This window comes from Myotis lucifugus, unplaced genomic scaffold, assembly GCF_000147115.1.
Source record: "Myotis lucifugus unplaced genomic scaffold, Myoluc2.0 scaffold_30, whole genome shotgun sequence".
NCBI lineage: Eukaryota > Metazoa > Chordata > Mammalia > Chiroptera > Vespertilionidae > Myotis > Myotis lucifugus.
In genome coordinates, this window is record NW_005871078.1 from 2,395,260 (window position 1) to 2,413,988 (window position 18,729).

At 36.8% G+C, this 18,729-nt stretch overlaps 1 protein-coding gene across 1 annotated transcript in view; it reads left to right on the forward strand.

The window, feature by feature from the left end:
- LOC102431444 (YY1-associated factor 2) overlaps positions 1-13,152 on the forward strand; it is an 84,597-nt gene extending 71,445 nt beyond the window's left edge. Inside the window, exons 3-4 of the mRNA XM_023752266.1 lie at positions 10,085-10,237; positions 11,359-13,152. Coding sequence (XP_023608034.1) covers positions 10,085-10,237; positions 11,359-11,596 — 391 coding nt within the window. The 3' untranslated portion in view covers positions 11,597-13,152. The remainder of the gene's footprint in view (positions 1-10,084; positions 10,238-11,358) is intronic.
- The last annotated feature ends 5,577 nt before the right edge of the window (positions 13,153-18,729 follow it).

The following is an 18,729-nucleotide window of genomic DNA, read 5'->3' on the forward strand; positions in this document are numbered from 1 at the left end:
TGCTCTTCTGAGGGCCTGGGGAGGAGAAATCCAGGGACTTCATATGGAGTCGTTTTCATCCCTCTATGTTTCTTAATCCTTTGTAGACTGCATGGTGCTAGAGCTCTCTGACCAGGTCTTCAAATGACAATTTCCTAGGCGTCATTACATTAACAATATATGTTTAAGGACAAAAAATAAATACGGTTTCTCACAACCAGAAGGATTTTATCATACAGAGTGCTGGGCCAGCTCAGCCAAGGGTTCGGTGAGCCTGAGGGGGCGCGGCGAAGGATGTAGAAAAGAAAAAGAGAAAAAGCTGGGTCTCAGCGGTTCTCAACCTGTGGGTCGCAACCCCTTTGGCGGTCGAACAACCCTTTCACAGGGGTCGCCTAAGACCATCCTGCATATCAGACATTTACATTACGATACAGTAGCAACATTACAGTTATGAAGTAGCAACGAAAATAATTTTATAGTTGGGTCACAACATGAGGAACTGTATTTAAAGGGCCAGAAGGTTGAGAACCACTGGCTCTAGGTGGATCGCCTGTACCTGGCTAAGGCCACAGAGAGAGACCCAGACAGCAAACTGAGCCTTTATTTTATAGCCAGAGGTAAACAGGTATTGGTCACCATAGTTACACTATTCTTGTGAGTTTCACTTGTTTTGGCAGCACTTGCTACATCTCCCTCAGCCCATTAGCTACCCAGATAAGATCTAGGAAGTTACAAGGTCAAGCCTAATTATGCTAAGAGGGCTATGCCCTCTAAGCTGAGACTTGTTTGTGGCTTTGCCAACAGGTAAGTCTGAGGCTTAACCCTATAGCCGTGCCCTACAATACAGCATTTTGCAACAGTGAACCTCAGCCATCTTGTTTTGCTATTAGGACATGTGATGGTATTCTTTTATCTTTTATGACATTTGACACCAAAATTTACTTGATATGATTCATAAGTGGATGAATACTGGAGGATATATATGTATACTAGTCTACTGTAAAAATGATAATGTCTGGTAATTTTGGAGCAAAGAAAATTGCTGTCCTCTTTTCAAAAAGTGATACGCCACCAAGGTTTTCAAAGTAAAATGTTTTGACAATGCAAGGGTAAGAAGTGGATGTAAAGATAAGCCAAAATCACCCTAACTGATTTGGCTCAGTGGATAGAGCGTCAACCTTTGGACTGAAGGATTCAGGTTTGATTCCAGTCAAGGGCACATGCCTGGGTTGCAGGCTTGATCCCCAAGAGGGGGTGTGCAGGAGGCAGTCAATCAATGATTCTCTCTTATCATTGATGTTTGTATCGCTCTCCCTCTCCCTTTCTCTCTCAAATCAATAAAAATGTTTGTTTTTTTAAAAAAAAGATAAGCCAAAATCTATCAGAGATATATATGAATTCAGGGAACCAGTGTTTATAAGATAGATATGTTTCTAGGATTAGATGTAATAACTGATAAGTTAGCTACATTATAAAAATTTCGTGTCTTTTAGGTCTATATACCTTTAAAGTCACATTATTAGGCAATAAAAATTTGGGTTTACTATGTTACTAAAATTTGTTAATATTCATTGTTCCTTTATTTCATTTGTAAATTATTCATAAAATGACATTTAAAAAGGGGTCCATGGTAATGGCTATTTTCCTGATGTACTGATGGTTTAGACATGAACTAAATAAAGTTCTTTCTACCCTGTCTATAATAAGTCCCCTGACTGTTTGCTCTATCACAGCACACCATTTTCTTCTTAGTGCTTTTGACAAAATTTACTTTTATTTCCTTTTGTATGGTGTCTTTCTCAGCTGCTTAGTAAACTATGAGGGCACAGACTAAGTCTGTCTTGTTATATAGTGAATCTCCAGCACCCCACCTAGTCCTTGACAAGTGTTAAGTGTGTAATAAATTTGTCAATGGAGTAGGTGCTTATACAGTCTTCCTTGGTTAGATTTTTGGACTTTGTCAACAGACTCAGATTTGGGGTTAGTTCAGCCATTTTACTCATTGAGATATATTATATTGCTTCAAATTACCATATATGTTAGTGTCATGAACCAGATTGTTTCTTTCTGAGTTCTGAGTAATGCTGCCTGTTTTAGAAAAGAACCAGTAATTGCTTTATGTCTTATTTGTTTTTTTCTTTTTGCATGTTCAATTTGATTAATTTGTAATGAGATTGATCAAGCTTAAAGCATTTTTCTTATATTTAGCACATATTGTATTGGAGGGTGGTGGAGGTGAAAGGCAGACACATAATTAGAAATGATATATATTAAGCCTCCTATGAACATGGAAGGTTTAACAGCTTCTAAAATATTTTGTTTTGATGAATAGTAGGTATCCATTAAGTGGTTGTTGAAATGTTTTCTTTTTTTATGTTACAGTAAATTATCACTCCTGCCAAACACAGTCTATTTGGGCATTTATGATGGGTAAATAGATACATAGGGACTCCAAAATTTTTGAATACAGTATTTCACAAGTTATAGCCTAACCATGATATATGTAAGAAGATAATACTAGTAGAGTGCATTTGGGATATGGCTGGACAGCACTTATTTTACTTATTAGATGACCTTTTTGTTCTTATCACAGAACCTTTGGTATTACAGATGTATTGTTAAAACCCTGAATAATAAACCCCTGAACATAAAAAGGCATATCTTATAAATGATATATCCTGCCCCTTATTTCCTGAGTAAACTGTCTTCCACCTCTAAAATTCCATACTATCCTCCTTATTTTTCTCATTAAATAGAAAAGGGATCAAAGTTAGACCTTGTTAAGCTCCCTGGAGACAGGAGGGCTTTCTTTTTAACAGGGCATGGTGAAGATGAATCACTTTATGATAGGATAAAAAGCTCATCATAAGCTATGTTCCCTCTGTCTTCAGTGAAGAATCTTTAGAGCTCATGTAGCCTCTAGAGCAGTGGTTCTCAACCTTCCTAATGCCGCGACCCTTTAATACAGTTCCTCATGTTCTGGTGACCCCCAACCATAAAATTATTTTCGTTGCTACTTCATAACTGTAATTTTGCTACTGTTATGAATCGTAATATAAATATCTGCTATGCAGGATGTATTTTCATTGTTACAAATTGAACATAATTAAAGCATAGTGATTAATCACAAAAACAATATGTAATTATATATGTGTTTTCCGATGGTCTTAGGCGACCCCTGTGAAAGGGTCATTCGACCCCCAAAGGTGTCGCGACCCACAGGTTGAGAACCGCTGCTCTTGAGAGCAGCAGAAAACTTTATTTCAATAGTTAGGCTATATGCATACATGTATATTTATATATTGTGCTTTTCTCCCAAATTTGAAACAGAACAAATAATCCTAGAACAGAAGAGCAAAGGTATAATCTTTAAGTGAAAATCAACCACCATTAAAATAATAATAAAAGAACGGAATAGTATATATTTAGTGAAATCTAGGATAAAAAGAGAGAATAAAAAATACAACTACTCAAGAACAGAAATAAACATTTTTCTTAAGGAAAAAAAGAACCACTATAGAAAATTTGTTGGTAATTAAAAAATACTGTAAAATCAATAACAAACAACACTAGGTACAGAAATTATGTGGTTACTTATCAGACAACTAGTCTCACATTTCTACTTGCCCTAAGGACAGCTTTGCTTATCTAATCTAATAATAGACAAACATGGTAATTGACCATACCTCTGCTACACTTCCCATTGGCTAATCAGCAGGATATGCAAATTAACCCAATCAAGGTGGCGGCCGGCTGCCACGCAGCTGAAGCGAGCAGGAGGCTTGCTTGCTCCAGTGATGGAGGAAGCCAAGGTTCCCCGCCTGCCGCGGCCCAGCTCTGAGCTCCACTCTAAGCAACAAAGTTGCAATTATAGAAGCCAAACAAACCCCAGATACCTGCTTTCTGCAGGCCGTGGCCTCGGAGCTGGAACGGCAACAATTACTTTCAATTATAGAAGGTAAATAAATCCCAGAATAAAAAAAAAGGAGAGGCTGGGAGCTTCAGTCTCCGGCTTGGCCAGCCTGAAAACAGCCCTCAGCCCCTCATCCAGACTGGCCAGGCACACCAGTGGGGACCCCCACCCTGAAGGGGGTGTGACCAGCTGCAAACAGCCATCAGCCCCTCACCCAGGCTGGTCAGGCACCCAAGCGGGACCCCCACCCTGATCTGGGACACCCTTCAGGGAAAACCAGCCGGCCTCCACCCGTGCACCAGGCCTCTATCCTATATAGTAAAAGGGTAATATGCAAATTGACCCTAACAGCAGAAAGACTTGGAATGACTGGTCACTATGACACACACTGACCACCAGGGGGCAGACGCTCAATGCAGGAGCTGCCCTCTGGTGGTCAGTGAGCTCCCACATGGAGGTGCTCTGCTCAGCCACAATCCAGGCTGACGCCTGCCAGTATAGCGGTGGTGGTGGGAGCCTCTCCTGCTTCCTCAGCAGCGCTAAGGATGTCCGACTGCAGCTTAGGCCTGGTCCCCACTGGCAAGTGGACATCCCTCGAGGGCTCCCGGGCTGCCAGAGGGATGTCTGACTGCCAGCTTAGGCCCAATCCCCCGGGGAGCGGGCCTCAGCCAGCAGGTGGACATTCCCCGAGGGGTCCCAGACTTCGAGAAGGCACAGGCCGGGCTGAGGAACCCACCCGAATGCATAAATTTTTGTGCACCAGGCCTCTAGTCCTATATAATAAGAGAGGAATATGCTAATTAGCCATTATGCCCTGAGGCATAATGACCAATTGCATCAAGATCAGATCACAGATTAGCAGGGGGGTGGGCCAGCGAGGTATAAGTGGTCTGCGGAGAGCTACAAGAGGGGACAGGGCAGCAAGCTATGAGGAGGGCAGGGGGAGCTACAGGAGGGCGGGGCAGCAGGTGAGAAGCTACAGGAGGGTGGCAGAAACCTACTGGTGCATGGATTCGTGCACAGGACTACTAGTATTTTAAAAATCTAAAAAGCCAGCATGCCCAACACCAAGTTCATCACTTCCTCTTGTTTAGAATAGTCCTGTTCTTGGCTTCCTGCAACTACTGGTCTTAGTCCTTTTGAGCTGCTCTAACAACAATACCATCGACTGTGTGGGACATAAACAACAAACATTTATTTTTCACTGTTCTTGAGACTGGGAAGTTCAAGATCATGCCACTGGCAGATTCAGTGTCTAATGAGGACATACTTCTCTTTAACAGCCAATTTCTCACTGTGTCCTCACATGGTAGAAGGGGCAAAGGATCTCTCTCTGTGGCCTCTTTTATAAGAGCATTAATCCCATTCATGATGGCTCTACCTGCATGACTTAATCATCTCCCAAAGGCTCCACCTATAATACTATCACCTTAGGGGATAGGATTTCAATATGTGAATTAGGGGAGGAGGGACACAAATATTCTGTCCATAGCACTGTGCTTCCTAATTCCCTATTTCTTTCAGTTTTATTTCTATTGGGGAGGGGGTGTTGTTCTTTATCCTTCTTATTCAGCACATACCCGGTTGTATTATCCTTCTGAAATGTCAATAGATTCACTGCTTCAATTCCATTCCCCTGACTATGCCATAGAATAGATGCTTATTACTATTACTTCATTTCTATTTTGACATGGTAGTCTTCTAGTTTGTTTCCTGATTCCATTCTCTCACCTGAGCAGTTTAAATAATTGTTCTTTCTGAGTTGGTTTTGCCTTGTAGGAGAGTATATATTTATTATTTTGCTCTTACCACGGAGACTTTAACACTTAGAAGAATTCTAGATTCATATCTCATTTAGAAGATAAATTAGTTCCCTGGCCAGATAGCTCAGTTGGTTAAAGCATCATCTCAATATTCCAAGGTTGGAAGTTTGATCCCCAGTCAGGACACATACAAGAATCAACCAATGGGTGCATGAATAAGTGGAACAACAAATCGATGTTTCCCCTCCCTCTCCCTTCGTACCTTTCTCTCTCCCTCGTCCTTCCTTCCTTCTCTAAAATCAATCAATCAAGGTTTTTTAAAAAGAGAAAGAATTTATTTATTTAACTCAACCTCCTGGCTTAATGAAACAAAACCTTCTCTACTAATACGCTTTTATTTTTACACTAATGGACTCATTTTATATGGGCCATATAAAAGGAAAAATGATCCTAGAAAGATTCTGGAGACATAAAACTTGTTAAATATGAAAAGCAGCAGTTGTAAGATTCATGAAGTTGGGGAATTAGGATTATCCCTTTCTCACAGAAGTGGGAGTGAGAATGTTGAGGAATAGTGTCACAGAATAGTTGGGTCCCCACTTGGAGACATGCTGGAGGGAAGGGGGAGTGATTGATCATGTTATAAAAACATTTTTTACCTAACCACAGCACAATAGTTATATTCCTGAAAATCTTCATGATTTAGAGTGTCCATGATTGAGATATTTAGATCTTACGGAAAAAAACTGCTTTTGGGTATTGAGGTCATTAATGAATCCAAAACACCTAGAAAAATAATCAACTTAAAGGCAGCATTAAGTAAACAGAATATAAATAAATTATATATTTTAAGTTAGTATTAATGGCTCCTGAATAACATCAATTTATTGATTGCTTGAAACTTCAGGATTTTATACTAGGTTCAAAAGAATGTAAATTTATATGAATGTTTGCAATTTTATTGTAATTCAGTTTTATTCATTAACCATTTTGGAAATTTATTTTGCATTAAATTTTGAGTTGCAGAAGGAAGCAACATTACAAAATGTAAGAAAGGAAATTGTCAAACCTTCATTTGTTATGGAAGAAATAGATTCAGAGATCCTTAATGACGTGGAGACAAAATGATTACTACACCTCAGTTGCATTTTATATCTTGGGGTGACTTTGAGTTTTAAGTGACTCACTATTCACTAGGCCCTAGTCTAAACAAATCTTTTCTCAACTCTACCACACCTTTTAGCTTTCTCTTTCTATATTCCAGCATTATTAAAAGAGAAATTAATTCTTGCTGCTCTTTTTCATTATTTGTTTACTTCTGTGTAGTGATCCTGAACAATGACTAAGCTTAGACATTACTGTACTCCTTTTCTTAAAAAAAATAAATCTTCCTCCCTCATTAAACCTGATTTTATTATTCACTCATTCTTCAGAAAATATTTTTATATGCTTTTATTGAGTTTTTTAGAGAGAGAGAAAGGGAGAGGGATAGAGAAATAGAAACATAATGAGAAACATCAGTCAGCTGCCTCCTGCACGCCCCCTACTGGGGATCAAGCCCACAACTCAGGTATGTGCCCTGACCAGGAATCGAACTGAGCCCTCTTGGTTCATGAGTTGATGGTCAACCACTGGGCCACATCGGCCGGGCACAAATATTAAGTATCTAGTATTTTTTCAGTACTGTGTTGGGTATTAGTTAAACAGTGGTATGTAATACCATCTCTTTACTTGTGGAGTTTATTTTAGAAGTAGAAACAAGACAAAATTAAAACTGCATCTCCTTCCCCAATACTCCCTATGATCCTTACTTTATTTTTATAGCATTTATTAGCATCAGAGACTTTTTTCTTTCTTTTTTTTAAAATATATTTTATTGATTTTTTACAGAGAGGAAGGGAGAGAGATAGAGAGTTAGAAACATCGATGAGAGAGAAACATCGATCAGCTGCCTCCTGCACATCTCCACTGGGGATGTGCCTGCAACCCAGGTACATGCCCTTGACCGGAATCGAACCTGGGACCTTTCAGTCCGCAGGCCGACGCTCTGTCCACCGAGCCAAACCGGTTTCGGCTGTTTTTTCTTTTTTTATGCCACCCACAGAAAGTTGGCTACAGGAGGGCAAGGGTTTCTCTATGTTTTGCTAAAGGAATGTTTGTTGGTTGAGAAGTGAGAAAATCACATCTGGCTAGTCATCGTGTCCCCTTGACCATGCTTCTTTAGTCTGTCTGAAATAACTCCACTGCTGCTTCCTTAGTTCAAGCCCCTTTTAATTTTGCTCGATCCATTAAAGTAGCTTCTTAACAGTTTCCCTGCCTCTTTTGTACCTTTCCTCTTAAGACTGCTGCCAGTAATCTTTGTAAAATTCAAATCTGAATTTCTTCAATGCTCTTCCATCTATTAAGGGTAAATCAAACTTCCTGGGTTTTCATTATTGGGTTCCTGCCTGGCCATCCAGCCTTGCTCTTTTTATTTCTCTGCCACTCCCTGGTTTTCATCTCAAACTTTATGTTCCAGTAGTACTAATATATTACATTTTTTCAAGGTTTTTCACAAAGTGTGGTGGCCAGACCAGAGGCATAGCTTGGCTTGGAAACTAGTTAGAAATGCAAATTATTGCACTACTTCGGGCCTACTGAAATCAGAAACCCTGGGAGTGGGGTTAAGTCTTCCAGGTGATCCCGTTGTATGTAAATTTGAGAACCATTCCTTTAACCCCCTTTTTAAAAAAATTCATTTCTTAAATAAGCTCAGCCATCACTTGCCATGTTTTCAGTGCCACTTTAATTTGTGTAACTCTTAATCTACATCACTAACCGTGATTTATATGTCAACCCTACTTGTGTATTGGACATCTTTCCTGGATATTCTTTCTGTACTTAAGACTCTTTAGGCTCTAAACAAAATTAATTTCCCATCTGCTGAAATCTGTTTTACATACTGTTTCCTGTTTCCTCCTTCAAAGGATTCCTCTGTGCAGCTTTGATTGTAGATTATGCAGTATTTTCTCATTGGTTTCTATTTTGTCTTGCTTGTCTAGAGAAACCAAAAGAAAAAAAAAGTGTTGTTTTTTTTGTAACTCTACTGACCAAAATAGGGTCAGGATTTTCCAGACAATAAAATTAACTATTGTTTATAGACCCATCTGTTGAAATGTTATTTTTATCTTATGCTCCCTAACTTTTTCCTTCCTTCCCTTTTCCCTTTCTCAGTCTTCTTTTTCTCTCTCATTTTAAGAACTTAGAGATTACTTAACTTTGAATCTTGACTTTAGTTGCCCAAGTTCTACCATAAAGCTGGAGGGATCCTTGATCTAGGCCTATAAAGTGATAGCTTGTACTGGCACCAAAGGTTAAAGCCAGACAACATTTCAGATATCTCTGTGCAGGTCCTACAGTAGTTTCTCAGTAAATGTTTTTTTAATGAATAAGTGAATGAGGAGGCATGTGTCAAAAGACTGGGCAGATCTCCAAGGTCAAAAAAGCATGGTGAGCTTGTGGCTAGATACATAAGGCACCTCAAGGAATTGCGCAATAATGACTGAGAAATTTCAACACTCAAATATTTATTAAGTGAATAAATGAAAGATTTTAAAGGAAAAAACAAATAGTCATAGTCACAGATGGTTAGATATTTCCTTCTCTGAGGGAGGAAGGATAAAATTAAATGTTATTTCAGTGTAAACTTTCAAGTTTAATTTTTAAAATTTGTGTGCATTTTTATGTGTGCTTCCCTATGAACATTCAGTTTGATACATATTTTTAATAATTTCATATTGATTTATGTATGTTATATTCTAATGGTTTGACCATATATCTTGGGCTATAACTTTTAGCTATTATATTTCTACTAGAGGCCCGGTACACAAATTTGTGCACCAGTGGGGTCCCTTGGCCTGGCCTGCAGGATCGGGCTGAAACCGGCTCTCTGACATCCCCCGAGGGGTCCCGGATTGTGAGAGGGCACAGGTCAGGCCAAGGGACCTCACCAGTGCACCATCGGGGCCAGGGAGGGACGCAGGAGGTTGGCCAGCCAGGGAGGGCTCCAGGTCACGTCTGGCCCATCTTGCTCAGTCCCGATCGTCCAGACCCCAGCAGCAAACTAACATACCAGTCGGAGCCTCTGCCCCCGGTGGTCAGTGCATGTCATAGTGAGCGGTTGAGCGGTCTTAGCATATCATGCTTTGATTGGTTGAATGGATGACCGGACACTTAGTGGCTTTTATTATATAGAACTTTTGTTGGGTTGGAAAAACAATGTTATTAAATTGTTAAATTGCACTTCTGAATTACCTTGCATATGAAGAATTTTTATACTTGAAATTTATAATATATATCTAGTCTCATAATTTGAGCTATTTTCCCATAAAGAATATGTATTCTTAAGTTATAATAATTTTTAAAAACTTTCTTTTTAACATACACACAGGAAACCTCGACCTGTCTCCCAGTTGGTTGCACAGCAGGTTACTCAGCAGTTTGTGCCCCCTACACAGTCAAAGAAAGAGAAAAAAGATAAAGTAGAAAAAGAAAAGAGTGAAAAGGAAACAACTAGCAAAAAGAACAGTCATAAGAAAACCAGGTAAATTTTTAAAATATTTTATGGTACTTTTGAAATAACAAAATTAGCCATTTTATCTCTTTTAATATAATATATACAAAGTAGAAGTAAAAGATTTCATCTCCTTTATTGTAAAGTATCATGAAATTGGTTTTGGTGGGGGTTTTTTGTAGTTTGAAAGGTGTACAGACAGTCCTCGGGTTACGTCGGACTTGACGTACGTCGTTTTGTGGTTATGATGTCACCATCTCCCGTTTATTTATTAAAAAAGAAAAGTTCCGTCATTTCAACATATGTACATATGTGCTTTGTTTTTTATTATTCATTTATCACAAGTAAAGGTCAGGAATTGTTATCTTTCTTTTGAATTTTTTTTACTGTTTCACTTCATTACTGCTGTGCATGTGCCTCATGTGAGTGACTTAGGTGCTTATGTAGGTGGGTTCTGACTAATGGCGAAAATAGCGTTGCCTTGCGCCATGGGAACGGATCTCCGACGTAACCCGAGGACCTACTGTACTAGAAGTTAAACACAGAGGCCACAAATATAAGCTTCAATGTGAGGATGTGTGTGTTTTTTTCACTAGATTAAAAGACATTTGTGTTTGAGTCATTTCTTTTTCACTCATAAAGCCAGGAGTAATATTCACAGTATTCACAGATACTTGCATGGGCTTTAATCAGTCAAAATGGTCATGGGTTCAGGCAGAATAGACAATCTTGATGCCCTTAGCCATGCACATCAATGGAGTAACAGCCCCGCGTATAATGTAACCTTAGCTGTTACCAGCTTCCTCTGTGATATAACTATATCATTGCCCTTCTAAAACATTTGTTTTAAAAAAAATTGGTAACCTATCTGCAAAATTATGATAAAGCTATAAAAGTACAATTAAGAGCCAGCCTGTTACTTCCAGTGTCACAGTTTTTTGTCACGAAGAAGATTCATGAGTGAGTAGTTTGATTAATGTTAATGATTTGAAACATTTAATGATATTTTTGTGGCTAGATACACATGAATGTAGAGCTTTAAACATAGATATGTTCATTTTGTTGTTCTTACCTAATTTGTTCATTATGTGCACAGAAAGTTAGTAGCCAGAAAGGCTAGTTTAAAATTATATCATCTTTTGTGTGTTTAGGCCAAGATTGAAAAATGTGGATCGGAGTAGTGCTCAGCATTTGGAAGTTACCGTTGGAGATCTGACAGTCATTATTACAGACTTTAAGGAGAAAACGAAGTCACCGCCTGCATCTAGTGCTGCTTCTGCAGATCAGCACAATCAGAGTGGCTCTAGTCCTGATAACACAGAGAGGGGAATGTCCAGGTCATCTTCACCTAGAGGAGAAGCCTCATCATTGAATGGAGAATCCCATTAAAGTTTATTTTCTCCAATTTCTTAGTTCAGTCATATCATGCAGATATACAGATTATGCCAAGAAGTACCACATTTTCATGACAAACATATTCATGCACAATTCATAATTTGCATTTTACATAAAAGAGAAATTTGTTAGAATTTGTTAGATTTGATTGCAATCTATGCCTACCAAACATTTCCAGACTTTAACATTTTGGTCTCCACAATTAAAGGTGCCATGAAAATGTGGTTGAATTATTCATTATGCAGTGTTATTGGTAAGTCTATTTTCACTTTTAGTTTAGTGAATTCTAACACATAATTCTTGAATTCTCTACTATTGGCATGTAACGAAGTTAAATTTTTATAACATAGTGCAACCTGCCTAAATATGTATTATTTGAGAATTGTGAAACAAATAGTTATATGTATACAAGTCAAAGATCAACTTAATCAACTATTGCTGCAACAGGATTTTCTTAATGGCTATCCTCTTAATACACCTGCTGGTACTTGGTGTGGTTAAATAGAAAAACTGTTATTAAATAAAGAATTTGTATGAACCGTTGCCAATATTTTTTACACATTTTGCTAAATTATTTTTTCCTGAATTATGTTTCTGGTTTTACCTCCTTTTTTTTTGATTTTTTTTTTTTTTTTTGCTTTCAAAACATTCATTTGTTGTAATGTTTACTCTCAGACTAGTAAACAATAAAACATTGATTATTTAGCTTTATAATTCAAGTTTAGTGCTATTGTCATTGAACACTGGTATTTTCTGTATTATATAAAATATTAAAATTCAAATAATTATAAGCATTTGACAAAAGCAGAAGAGAAAAGAAACCTGCCATATTTTAAAAGCTGCAATTTTGGAAAAGCTTTAACTTAATAGTTCTATCACTGTTTCCTCGCCCCAAACTTTATCCAGGGTTATAGAAGTATGAATCTAATAAATACAGAAATGACAACTGTTGCACAGAACTGGGAAAAAAACTAGTTTTAAATCAGTTTAATTGGCCTCTTACTAAATGTAACAGTTCTTATGAAAATCATAGTGCCCTATTTTCAGACACAACTGCATTTATCAATATCCCAAAATAAATATTTACAGCTCCACTTACTATTATGTAAAGTTATGAATAAAATATTTTTATGACTACAGATTTTGCATTTTTGTTTACAACTAATAAAGTGTTTTATGTTATATTTAAAAATCAAACCTAGAAACCACACAGTACTTCTAAATTCTCCTAAGGTCTCCTGCTTTTTCTTAGCCATTTACTTAATATATAGCCACCTGTAGGAGACTTCTGCAATATCAATGAACTTAACAACATAACTTGGATACAAAATATCACATAAAGACATCATGATAGCATTTTAAGAAAAAAATAAAACTGTAGACCCTGACAGTTGTGATATATGGTGGTTTCATGTGATAATGTAATTTTCTGTTTTATTGCAGTACTTTTTACAGGCACAATGGTACTGTCCTTTTTGTAAGATGCTAGTTGTGAAATATAGTTAATTGCATACAGTAAAAGTCTGTGATTAAAACATTTATATACCTCATTCTTTAGTGTTGTTAAATGAAAAATTAAAATTTGTTTTTATTATCAGATACTTTCAGTGGAACTGCAACTAACTGGTTATGTTCTTTTAAAAAACATGAAGTTTTTTCTGTCTTATTTTTTTTACCATATTTCAGATGTTTTTTAAAATATGCTTATTTTTAGACATAGCAAAAATTACAAATAATATTAATAGGGAAAATATTCTAAATTTTAAGTCAAAACTATGCTTTAGAGGTACTGGGTCTTCTGATGATATTCAAATGCTTTCAGAATGTATTTTCAATGGACTGCAAAAGAGACAAATCTGACAGAAGGTGGGATTTTACCTGAATGGGGGTGGCATAGTCATCTTTCTATATTGGTGGGGAGATAATGTAGCATGGAAATTAAAGTACTAACTGGTGTTTGGCATTTGAATCCCTGTTGTAGAACCTAAGTGACCTTGAGTAAATTACTCATTACTCAAGGTCACTTCCCATCTGTTAAACAGGGTGATGATAATCATATCTAACTCATAGGGTTGTTGGAACGATTAAGTGTCAATCCATATAAAGTTCTTAACAATTACCTGACACATACTAGATGCTTAATAAATGTGAGCCATTACTATCTTAACTGGTAAAATTTCATTACAAAAATACAAAAAAAAATTTGTAACAAATCATTTCCATACCCTCTTGTATGACAGAAAGGAATTGTGTTCTATAGGTTACACTGAATTTTCTGCATCAGATGTTTGCTCTGATCCTAGACCAGCTATTTTTCCATAATTAAAGAACCTGATGGTATGCACTAGGAGACAGCAGAAATGAACTGAGTTGCCTAGTTTAAAATTTTGTTTTCCTTTCATTAATCATAATTATCTTCGCCTGCCTTCATTTCACCCTACCTCAAACACTTCCAAACTAGGAAGCAGGCCCGAATCCCACCTTAAAACCTAATATTAAAATATGCAAAAAGATTCAGAGCCTGGGCTTAGGGTGCATTTTTAGCTCTGTTTCATCAATTTACCCTGCGATAGTAGCAGTGGGTTCTTTTATCCAAATTCCATACAAAAAGAGAATTTGGATGTTTTTCAGAGTTTATTACCTTATTTTGATATAAGAGTGAAGATATAATTTGAGGCATACGAGAATACATACTCTTAAAGCCTTTTGTATTACATAGTAGAAATAGTTGACTTAATAAAGGTTTTATATTTATTAAATGCTTTCCTAAGATTATAGTGATGATAGCAAAGTGAAAACAATGAGAAAGGAAGAAAAACCTCAGCTTTTCTAAGTTGATTGCTTATTTATTACCTTTCTTTTAGGTAAAAACCCTTATTGCCTAAAAATGTAGTTTCTGCATATTATATGCATTAATGCTAAATGGTCTAGAAGTTTTAGTTTCTACTAAGGCCCCTTTTTACTTATTTTTTTGGTCTGCAACTTATCTTTTTTCCAGAATCTTTTAAGACCTGATGTAGGAGCAGTGAAATTGATGACAATTTCTGTACTGTACTTTGAAAATTAAGCGAATAAAGAAAAGTGAGTTTGTGTAAGGATAAGGATAAGGATAACCATAAAATAATACTTTGACCTGTTAGCATTGCCCTCCCCCCCTTAACCAGAGGCACCTTCAGTTGTCTGGAACAACAAATGTAGAAAATTGACGTGTAGAAAAGTTATCTGTGTCAAATATAGCTGAGCAGAATCAAGAGACAACGAAGGTTGCAGAATATAGGATCATTTTGTAAAAGCAGAAGGAAAAGAATTCCCTCAATTGCTATTGATGAAAAAATAAGCCCTACTAATATCAAAGGCAAGGGAGAATAAGAATGGGAGAAAATGAGGGAAGAAGGGGAAAAACAAAGCACAAATAATAGCAGAAATTAGAAAATGGGGCATTGGGGTGCTATCTGGATGACAGAGAAAAATCACTAGGAGCAAGAGGGAGTTGGAGGGGGAGGGAGAGAGAACAAATGGAACTTAGAATATGTTTGTCTCTGAAAATACTTGAAAAACATTCTGTGATAAATCATCATAATGACTCAGTCATTAAAGTTTCAGTGGTGTTTAGTAGACTTTTTACTAGGGCAGCAGTATGTGATAACTTTAGAACAGTTTTCTTCAAAGCCAGTTCATTTAAAAAAGCTGCCATAGAGAAGTTTTACCTTGAATTATATGAATACTTCCCTGAACTCACATCCCCACTAGCCCAGGTAATTTAAGCATTATGTTTCTAATATGGCATTCTACTTAGCCAGTGCAGATATTCCTGCCTTTATGGAATAGGCCAATCCTGGAGCATACGAAATGCTGTGACAATGCAGGTACTTCTATGAAAAAAATCAAAGATAGCTTTGAAAGCTTTCAGTGCCATGGACGTTCCATGTTCTGAATCTTCTCTGGTGGTGATCCCTGCCCCAACGTTAGTAGGAGTTGTAGATTATAGTAACTCTTCTTCCATTGTAATACTTTCAGTATTTTCCTAATCTAGGCTTTCTTTACATCAGTATTATTCAACTCTGAACATTTATTGGGTATGTTCTGTGTACAAGGCACTGGCTAGGAATTGGTTACCAAGAGGACAAAGCTAGGGAACTCTTACAGGAGAGATCTGTGAATTATTACAGTGCCATAACTGCAACAATAACTATATGTAAGATACAGAAGTAGCACTAAGCTGGGTGTATTTGTCACGCCTTTGCTTCTAGAAAATTCATCTTCACTGCAAGCCCACACTAGATCTCATCTCGTAGTTGCAGCTGATATTGGGTGTCAACAAGTAGTTTTAGCCAGCACCATTTCATTATTCCAGCTCGAATTTCCAAGTTTATAACTTTAAGCCATATAATGTGAGATTATTTATCACTTTCCCATACTTTTAAAAATCAATGAACAGCTGAATGAGGTTTGCTATTGCCTTTTTATGAAGATTATTGAGGGAACATTACATCACTCAATCCAAATGGGAAATTGTATTCAAACCTGTTTCAGGAAAATATTTACTTCTCCAGATGAATCAATTTGCCTTTTTCTTATGGACAATACAAATCATTAATTGTCTCATTGAAAGGAAGTTTGCTTTTAACAATTATGTAGGGCTCCATTGCCTGCATGTCTATATTCTGATTTGTTATTCTTCAGTCTTCTAGATTCTGATTTTTATCTCATTTTTTTTCCTTGTGTCATTCTAAAGTTTCTCAAATTTCTTCTGTAATAAGGCTGAATAGTGACACTTTTTTAAAAAGCTAAAAAAAAAAAGGCTTTATTTCAAGGTGTGAGGATAAGCCCAACGGGAACTTCTTGGAGCAAGGAGCCAGTAAAGTGATGCCTCTCAGCTGGAATTCCTGATGAGTGGAAACAATAGATGAGTTTGACAGGTCTTGAGATTATACCTTGGTTTAGATCTGCTGACCTACTTAGAAGTCGGGAGTTGGGATGAAAGCTACCATACCATCTTTATACTGTCATTACTTCCTTTAGCAAGAGAATCAGAAACAAAACTGGATATCAAGATTTATTCACTTAGACTTTTTACTGTGTATTATTTTCATAGTCCTCTTTTAATTTATAACAGCATTGAATGAGCCTGTGTTTACTTTGGAGTCAGCAAGATTGAGAAGAGTTGGGCTACTGTTTAAAACCAGTTTGGGAGGAGAATACTTCAAAAATGGCAGTGAAAGTGTTTTTTTAGAAAAGGAGAGTGGTCTGACTTCAAGAGCAGAGTGACCTGCGCTCAGGACTAACGAGGTAGTTTTGGATCTTTAATAAGAGTAAATAAAAAAACAACAAACCTATTGTTCCCAGTGCCCAATAAGATAAATAATTTAAGGGATATTTAAATTAGAGCAAAAGATTTTTTTTTTTACTTTATTAAAAATAAAATATGGAAACATAAAAAAAAAGAAAGAAACTAAACAACATAGGACTGAAGTGCGATGTATCGAATTCTTTATTTTCAGCCTTCAATTTTTGGGAACCTGGGTTAGGAGAATTTGTGCATGTGCTTTTTAAATCTAATTTTCCCCATGAGTAAATTTCCCTGCAAATCTAGCTTTTAATTTCACTGACATTTATTTTAAAGTAATCCTATATAATAAAAGGCTAATATGCAAATTGTCCCCTCCACCAGGAGTTCGGCCAGGGGGTGAGGTCGGCCAGCCAACCACCTACGGCCCCTCTCCTCCCCCCCCCCCGCCCCCCGCCAGACCCCACCTGTGCACAAATTGTACCGGGCCTCTAGTAAATTATAATCTATTGTAATAATCGGAGTGAAGATTGAACCAGGGAAAAATACAGGGTTGGTCCATAGGATAGTCTTTACTCCCTCCCCCACTCCAACTCCTCCATACTCTCCCTTGTGGGTGAAATGCCAGCTAAATTCTGGGATCATTTAGGAGCTAAGGTGTCCCCCCCATTCATTTCGATTTCTACTACCACTTTTTCCAATCTTGTGGCCTGTAGCTGAGCTTTTTTGGTTTTGTACTCTTTCATTCTCTTCCTGACCCTCCTCTTTCCCCACATTTACTGGTTTGAACGAACACTTAAAATGAAATACTTTTTGCTTAACCTATTATTTTCCAACTTTTTCCTTCAGTCCAACAAGGTTTCTAGGAAGTAGACTGTGGAAAATGGAGAAATTTCATTAGAGGCCTACTGGAGGGGATAATTTTTACTTTTAGTCTGAGTTTCTGATTCTTTGTGCTCTATAACTAATCTGACTTGTCTTTCTCTTATTTTAAATTTTATTTGAACCTCCAAGATCAGTCTAAGAGGTTTTCATATAACATTGTGTTGTTGTTTCTTAATTTGCAGCACTCAGGTTAGCATTTATTTGTTCATATTGAGACAACATGGTATAATGGAAAAAACAAACATGGCCTTTGTATCCTCAAAGATTTTCATTCAAATTATGGATCTTCGTTATTAGTGATGTGGTTAACAAACTTTTCTAAATTTCAGGTTCCTTGTTATTTAAAAGAATAAAATATATCCTACTTCATATAAATGTTATAAGGATTAAATTAGGTTATGCATAGACCTTTATAAAGTAGAAGTTACATAAAAATGTTCTTGAACTTTACTCTGAAAAGGTATGGAATTTACCTTTTCCCCAATAAGATGTCTTTTTTTAAGAATCAAGTACTCAGTGTAAATAGAGGTGAGAAAGAAAGACTGAGCAGAACCTGAAGTTTACTCTAGAGAGACTTAGAGAAGACATAAAAAAAATAAAAACACTCATGAATTGAATCTCTATTATATATCCAACATGTAATAGCTCTAAAAAAAATCAAGATTAATCTTTTGAATATAATAATTCTTGATATATGGATCTGAGAGTTTTCCAGATCATGGGAAAGAGCTCTATCTCCGTAATTTAAACAACAGATATTGCTACTTTTAAATTTCTTTTTATCTGCCTAAATTTACCTTTTTGACAGCATGAAAGTAAGATCAAAATTGATTAAAAATTTGGATATAGCCAGCCTGTTATTAGAAAATTAAGAGGATGGTCTAGACATGAAAAAATAGGTTTAGGAATATTTACATACACATAGTAAACTATTATAACATTAAGATATCCCAAA